The sequence below is a fragment of the Marmota marmota genome, unplaced genomic scaffold, assembly GCF_001458135.2.
Source record: "Marmota marmota marmota unplaced genomic scaffold, marMar, whole genome shotgun sequence".
Classification (NCBI taxonomy): Eukaryota; Metazoa; Chordata; class Mammalia; order Rodentia; family Sciuridae; genus Marmota; species Marmota marmota.
In genome coordinates this window covers 9,598,906-9,607,131 of record NW_026000171.1, presented here as the reverse complement: position 1 = coordinate 9,607,131, position 8,226 = coordinate 9,598,906, and the positions used below count along the sequence as shown (strand labels likewise).

At 40.5% G+C, this 8,226-nt stretch overlaps 1 protein-coding gene across 3 annotated transcripts in view; it reads right to left on the bottom strand.

The window, feature by feature from the left end:
• Nucleotides 1-4,255: 4,255 nt before the first annotated feature.
• The window catches only part of Pex26 (peroxisomal biogenesis factor 26), a 9,896-nt gene continuing 5,925 nt past the window's right edge, over nt 4,256-8,226 (bottom strand). For 2 of the 3 annotated variants that reach the window (XM_048787760.1, XM_048787759.1), the window contains one exon: nt 4,256-8,226. This exon is cut by the window's right edge and continues 1,199 nt beyond it. Coding sequence is in view for 1 of the 3 variants with exons in the window: in XM_015500824.2 (XP_015356310.1) it covers nt 7,134-7,237 (104 nt within the window). In the remaining 2 variants the exon portion in view is untranslated. The other variant, XM_015500824.2, reaches the window with a different exon arrangement.

Genomic DNA, 8,226 nt, shown 5'->3' with positions numbered 1-8,226 from the left:
AGAGACAGCCCTACCCTGCCCTAGCACATTGTTAGAACTATACTACTTGGAGTGTTTACTAAAAAAATGTAGGGCCCTTTTGCTTCTCTCCCTCTCTCTCTTGAAAAAATTTTTTTAAAAAGTGCTTTGAAAGGGGCCTGGCACCTGGTAAACACCTTACAAATGTTAGCTAAAGGACATGGTCCTACTTCACACCAAAGACTTCCATCCAGCTGGAGAGATAAGATATGACCCATTAAAACAGTTTAAGAACAAATATCTACTGACTTAATGAAATAAGTGGCTTGACTAATAAGTGCAAGAGAATGACTAGAAAGAGAAATATCATTATGATAGTGGCCAGCAAAGGCCTTACACAGAAATCTAGCTAAGTAGTGAGTTGATATCTAACAGAGTATGGAAAAATGAAATACAGGGAACAGCCTGAGTGGGTATGGGGATGAAGCTGACCAACAACCAGAACAAAGGCCAAGAGGCCAGATGGAGAACACGGCAAGAAGGGTGTGGGTCCAAATTTTCTCTGCAATTGGATATGGAATTAGACAAACCCTGAGATGTCAAGGATGGAGCTAAAGATGGGGAAACATTCAGATAAAGGAAACAGCTGAATCATGGAAGTAAAAAAAAAAAAAAAAAAAAAAAAAACCCTCTCCGAGAGAAAGAACATGTAGAAACAGAAAAGCACCTTGAGGGTTCACTCACTTCAAGTTTGAAGGCCCAAAGAAAATGAGAAACCATATAACGAAACAGAGAAAGAGGAGTCAATGAGGCTACAGATGAAGCAAGGAGCCAAGCAAGGAATGGTGTTCTATTGCACTTGAAAATAAGCCTTTTTGTAAAAAATATAGGGGCTGAGGGTGTGGCTTACTGGTAGAGTACTTGCCTAGTGTGTGTGAAGCCCTAGGTTCCAACCCCAGCATGACAATAAAAAGTAAAGTAAAATAAAATTTGAATACTTTTTTTCCCAGAACTTAAGATCTCTGAAGGTGAGAATCCATTGGTTATGTTCTAAGGGTTCTACAAATCAGTTTTCTGGCTAAGAAACCTTTCCATACAAATAGCATTGATATTATTGTTAAAGTGCCCCACCCCCACTCCCAAACTAACACTTTTCCACAAAACTCCTTTGGGTTTTCAATGAAGTCTCTAAACATTATCTTATATTTTCAGTCTCCATCAAATCTAATGATCCCCTGCCTCTACCTCAAATGGTACAAAGTGATAAGTAGATATTAAAAGTTTCAAAGTTCCTAAACTTTGGGAAACATAAACTGGGAAATAAAATTAAATATGAACTTGGGTCTGCAGCAATAACATTAGAAGTGAGCCATAAAATCCCAGCCATGTATTTGGATCTGGCCTACTGGCAAGAGCAGGCACACAATGGCATGCCATGATTCCATGTGTAGCACAAGCTGTTCAGCTTCACAGAGAAGAGCAACTCTGCCCAGCTCCTTGTCCCCAGTCTTCCCTTTCTGAGATCACCTTTTCTCCTGGGGCAGCTGCCTATTGGTCCCTATAAATACACAAATCATTCTGTCTGCAAACTGCCATTTTCACAAGATTCTCAAAAGGCCAGGGCTGTCTACAGGATTGGGTGTTTAAATTTAAAAAAGAAAATCAACCAATATTAACAGTGATCATCAATGAGTGGAACCACAAGGCCTATCTATATTTCTTCTATTTAACTTTTTTTTATTTAAATTTTTTAATTTGTTTTAATTAGTTACACATGACAGTAGAATGCATTTATGCACTTTGATATACATAGATGGAATATAATTTCTTATTTTTCTGAATGTACATGTTGCAGAATCATTAGTCATGTAGTCATTAACTTTTAATATTTTCTAAAATATAATTACAGTAGTCCTCTTCTCCTCATTCAAAGGGGATACTTCAAGACCCTGAATTTAGTACCGGAAACTGGAGAAAATAGCAAACCCTGTGTCTACTGTTTTTTCCTGTACACACATACCTATGATAAAGTTTAATTTATAAAGTTGGTAGAGGAAGAGATTAGCAATGTCCAAAAATAATGTAGAACAATTATAAACTGTAATAAATGTTATGTGAATATGGTATTTCTCAAAAAATCTTACTGTAACTATATAAAGGTTCAGTACAACCCAGTGTGGACCACAGAAAACTAAAACTATGGAAAGCAAAACCCGGCATAGGTGGGGACTGCTTTTAAAGCAAAACAGACCTGGAGATGTGGTCAGTGATAGAGCTTGTGCCTGGCATTAGCAAAGCCCTGGGTTCCATCCCCAGGACTGCAAAAAGTAAAAAATTAAAATATATTTGTTTTATATACTTATGTCAAATATATTTACATGTAACATACATACATGTATATATATATATATATATATACATATATATATATATATATATATATATATATATATATTTTTTTTTAAGAAACTGTTTACTGTTTTATCAAGACGCCTAGAGACTCAAATGGTATCAGGACCCCCATTTCCTCCTTTCTTCATCACTGGAGAAGAAGGGACACAGAGGGGACTGATAAGCTGCCAAGAGAAGCAGTGCACCCATGGCCTTTAATTTAGCTTCTTTCCAGCCCTAAATACTAGTTTCCAAAGGGAGAGAAGCAAAAGGGCCCTACATTTTTTTAGTAAACACTCCAAGTAGTATAGTTCTAACAATGTGCTAGGGCAGGGTAGGGAGGCCAACCTTGGCCAGATTGCATGCAGCTGCTTAACTAAGGCCAAGGTAAAATCAGTAGAATTACAACCACACCTTTGAGCAGCTGAGGTCAAAGTCTATTAACCCTGAGGTTAATGCAAGGAGAGGAAAGCAAGGGTGAGGTTCTTGGTAGTACCCTATTTGCAGTCAGATCAGGACTTCTTTCTGCTATTTCTTCTGGCTGTTCTAACCAGGTGGGAAGGACAGATTGAGTGCAGATTTTTTTGGGGGGGTACATTGCATGTTCAGAGTGTGAAAAGCCCTTCCCGAACCCAATGCAGTTTGGGTAGTTATTGGGCAGGTAGAGCAGCCTGCTTTGTGTTTGCAGAGAAGTAACAATAAAAATGTATGAGAGATGTCGGCAAACTTAAAAGGAAAAGGTAGCTACTTGGAAGGCAAAGGCAGAAGGATCACTTGAACCCAGGAGTTCAAAACCAGCCTGGGCAACATAGTAAGACCTATCTCTACAATTAGAAAAAAACAGAAAAGGGATAGGCTCTGTGATCCTAGCCCACAATGAAATAATACTTAGCAGTGAAGAATTAAGAAGTTCTACATGTGCTGACAGGGAACAAAGATCCCGAATTAAGTTTAAAAAAAGTTGTGTGTAAGGGTGTAGTATACTATCATTTGTTTAAGAGAAAGAGAAACTTAACATCTGAGACTATGTCTGGAAAAAGAAACAGACTCAAAGCAGTGGTTGCCTCTGGGCAGGAAATGGGGGATTCAGAATGACAGGGTAGAAAAATAAACTTTCCTTTCCATAAATTTTGTACCTTTTTGCATTCTATACCGTATGTATAAAACTCTATATGGTCTTCATATACATACATGCAGATACTTACATGCAAGAGTGGGGATCACTTGCATGAGGCCATGAAGTGACATTCTTTCTGATCACCTTTTTAGAAGAATTCTACATCCTCCTCCAGGTACTAGCTATTCTGCTGCCTACCCACCTCCACCCCATGATTTCCCACAGTAGCCTAATTTTTCTTCTCCACTATACTCCATCCTCTCAGACCCCCATACCCCTGTTAACCACCACTGAAGTGAAAAATCTTTCTCCCATGTTGCATTCCTTCAGAACCCTACAGAACTAACCAGCTAACTCTAGCTAAATTTTCCCCTTTTGGATATATCTGCCTATAATGAACTTTATACTAGCAGTGACAGTGAGGATTTGGAGAGCAAGTGAGAACACCAGGCCCAAGAGTTGAGAGACCTGACTCTTATTGAGGCTCTGTGACTTGGAGCAAATGGCTTTACCTTTCTGGGTCTAAATTTCTTTAGCTAAAAAAGAGGGTTATAAGATGTGATCTGCCACTGAGGCTCTTTCCACTTCTAATATCCTCCAAATCCCACCATACACTGCACTTCTCTGATCCCCCTCTAAATTGCTGGTGTGTGTTGTATGTGTTGAACAGCACCACCCTAGTGCATGCCACATAGGTCACTTTAAACAGACTAGGAGCCTCAGTTCAAAAAATACAAAGAAACAGATGAAATTAGTTTTAATAGATTTTATTTAATCTAATATGTCCAAAATTATCATTTAAACATGCAATCAACATAAAAAAATAGTTTTGAGTTTCCGTTTTTTTGTTTTTTTTTGTTTTTTTTTTAATTTGGTCTTCAAAATCCAGTGTGTATTTTACATATACAGAATGTCTCAATTTGGACTGGACACATTTCAAATGCTCAAAAGCTACATTTGGCTAATGGCCAAAGTATTGAATAGTGCAAGTTTAGTAAGTCTGACAAGAAAGCCCTCTCTTCACTTGACCTCATTAAGCCCAGAATTGAAGACCCATATGAGCACCTGCCTACATCCATAGTTCCTCACCTGATTAGACAGGTAGCTGCGGCTGTACCCAGCAAGCACTGCAGAGTTCAGAACAGAGACCTTAAAGGCCTGCAAGCTGAATGACACTGGGGAGCTTCAGAGAGTGCAAAACAATGAGCTGGGGATAATCAAGTCTTTATGTTCAGGGTTTTCACAACACAAAATTGCACAAACTTACCAAAAGCATGTAGCCCTCTTATGTCACATCAATCCACTCATTAACCCCTCTGAGCACCTTCTCATTTCTAGGCTCCTTGCTGGGCCCTGGGATACAACTGGACCTGGTAACTGCAAACACTCACAAGAGCTCCCCCCTAGGGCAGAATGTGCTAAGTGCTTCCTTATGAACAACCTCTTTACTCATCCAAAAGTCCTTGTGGGATAAGAACTTAAGAAATGAGAGCCTGAGGTTGAGAAAGATAAAAGATTACATAAAGGATCTGAGCCCTACTCTTAAAAACCACCACAGTCACACTCCCCAGCCTCAAACAGCTCAGCACACCAGAAGCAATGAGGAATTATGCAACTATAGGTCATGACTGCACAAGGGATAAGAAACAAGGGGAAAAAAAGAAAAAAGAAAAAAAGGCCTGGAAGCAGGAGGGCTTGGGGAAGGATTCCTAGAGGCTCCCTGGAACATGACTAGAAAGTTGAGGAGCTCCCCAGACAGAGAACAAATACAGGGCCTTCCAGCAGGAGCATCAAGCTACAGAGGCCTGAGGAAACCCTGATTGCCTGGTGGTTGGAAGCAGCATGTCTAAGGAATAGAGGCCCCAGACACATGGAGGTATTTCACCGAAACCTACACCTAACAGGCCTTAACAAACATGAAGAATCTGGATTTTATCCTAGGGATCATGGAAACCACTAAAGATTTTCTCTAGGGTTGTGAATGGGACCAGATTTTCATTTTTGAGAAATCATCCTAAGCCAGGTACGTAAGTCCCAGTAACTAAGGAGACTGAAACAGGAGGATCACTTGAGCCCAGGAGTTTAAGGCCAATCTGGGCAAAACAGCAAGACCTCCACCTCAAAAACAAAGAAAAATTTACTCCAAAGGAGGGATCTCACACTTTGCCTGATTCCCTTTGTCTTTCTGGGGTTCTAAGTTCAATTTAAAGGCTATTATACAAAGCATAGATTTGCTTCTTGCAAAGAGTTGGACCATGTCCTAGAGTTTTAGATTTAATTCCAAGGGTCTGTGATGTTTGTTTTCTCTAAAGAGAAGTTGTTAACTCACAAACCCTGAAAATGGACCAACACAAGCTAGTAAGTATCCTTGGCATCAATGTTGACTGGGGTCCCAGTATGGGCAGCTTGCTTGGACTTCGATGAAGAGGCCAGCCCTGGCTGGAAGTTTTCATGATTCTGACATACAGTAGTACTCTACATTTACTTACAAAGAAATGTGTACGATTTTTGTGGCCAAGGAGAAAAAAAAAAAAAAACTGAAATGTTTCAACTCCTCAATGCCAAGGCTCCAGTGTTTCCTCCTCTAAAGCCTATTGTTCACTGGCTTCAAAGACCACATCTTACCTCAGCCCAGCCCCCCACACATTCCTTCCAGCTCACCTGATTACCCAGTTCCATTTTCAGCTCGTCAGCCTCTGAGGCTGACCTACTTTTCAAGCCTACAGAAGCAGAAAAACTTAGGCATTATACAAACGATAGAACATAATTAGGACAGACATGACGGGGAGGATCTGCCACCGCATGTACCAAAGTCACAATGATACAGACAGAATCTGGATAAACAACTATAGGGCAGTTTTCAGGAAGGAGAGAGAAAGTGGCAGGCTGAAAGAGTGGGCAAGGACACTGAATGTAATTGAGCAGGATTTGGCCACTGACATGCTGGAAAAGTGAGCTGAATACCAAGAGGCACCAAGCAAGATCACTTTACCCAGTGATAAAGGCTGAGCGGGCTCACTTTGCTTTCAGTGGTCACCTTGGTGTTCTGAAAGCCATGCCCCATTCCAAGCAGAGAGAGGCCTCAAGACTCAGGAAGCCTTCACACCCACTGCAGGACCGGGGGAACAGTGACTTGATTCACAATTATAACAGGTCTGTGGAGAGAAATAGAGGAGAAAAGAGAGAAGTTCTCTCTGATCTCACTCACTCTAATTAAGGTGCTGCCCTGTAAGAGGATATTCAGAAATAAGTTTTTCAAGGAAGTAAAAGGTCAAGGGTCACTCCACTAGGATGTTTCTGAACTTTTTGCTCTGTCAACACCCTGACCTGGAAGGTCACCCCCTGCCTTTGCCAAGAAAATGGAATGTTTCAGGGACACATTCCCCGTTCCCAAACCCCTTCCTCCCAAGAGGCCTGAGTGTAAGAGGGTGCAGTTCTGACAGCTGTGTGCTCTGGCCCCACTTTGTTTCCACATTCTCCACCAAGGAGAGGCAAAGGGTGCAGAGAGAAGGGCATAAGAGCAGCAAGACAAAGTTCACCCATCCAGAATGTTCCCCCTGGAATGAGGCTCGCCCCAATTACTACAGGGACCTGGCTGGCATCAGGGAAAAGAATATTCTCCTACAAAGGTGGAAAATGAGAGGCCAGGGTGCAGGTGGAAGACTACTCAGTCATGGAGGGGAAGCTGGTAGAGGCGAGCAAACATGGCCTTCCGGATCCGGTGGAAGAGCTGAGCCAGCTGGTAGAGGAAGGGCAGGGAAGAAGGAGACGCTGTAGGAAGAGGGAAAGACTCTGGTAAGTGTCCCTTCTCACACGCCCCTTTTCACTCCACCCATTACTTGGTCCTCAGGAGCTCTGCCACCTAAGGATATGTACTTGGTGCTTCATGGTATTTGCATCTTCTTCAATAATAAGGAATCTCACTTTCTCTGGGATATGGTTTCTCCACTTGAATTACAATGACCTTAAATTTTCTAAGAAAAAGATCTGGATTTAATCTAACTTTTTAATATTAAAAAAACAGGCAATAGTGACTGTCTTTGGAAGAATAATTTGGGGATAATCTTTCACTACATTTTGTACCTTTCTGTACCTTTTAAATTTGAAGCCATATGATAATTTACTATAAAAGTTAATTATACTGAAAATAATATAAAATAAGATCTACCAGGTTTTTTCTTTTCTTTGTTTGAATTACTGATTTAACAGGGAATACACTTTTTTTCTTTGAAAAAAAAAATGGGCCTAATATTTGTGAGGCTGAGGTAGGAGGATCATTTATGTCCGGGGATTCAAGGACAGTTTGAGCAACATGGTGAGACCACATATAAAAATGAAAAAAAACAAAACAAGAAAAGAGAAACTTAAAAAATTGTCTGGCGTTAGGGATGGAACCCAGAACTCTGACCATGCTGAGAGCACATGCTGTACCACTGAACTTCACCCTCCACCCTTAAAAAATGTTTTTTGTTTTTAAAGCTACTAATAGTCAACTGTTCTTATATCCTTTCTAGCAGTTCTAACTGTGGTCCACTTGCAGATCCTCTCCTCCTTTAGGCCAAGGCACTTCTGAAGAAGCTCTGAGCAGCAAGTTCAAATGGCCTGCTATCCCCATTCAGATCAGCATTTATGAAACTAAAGGGCTTAGAGGAACCATAAGGAATTTCTAAGTTTTTATGAAGTCTGGTACAAAGTAGAAAGTCAAAGGGTAGATAATAAGAAAGAACACAGACTAGCTTTTTTTTTTTTTTTTTTTTTTT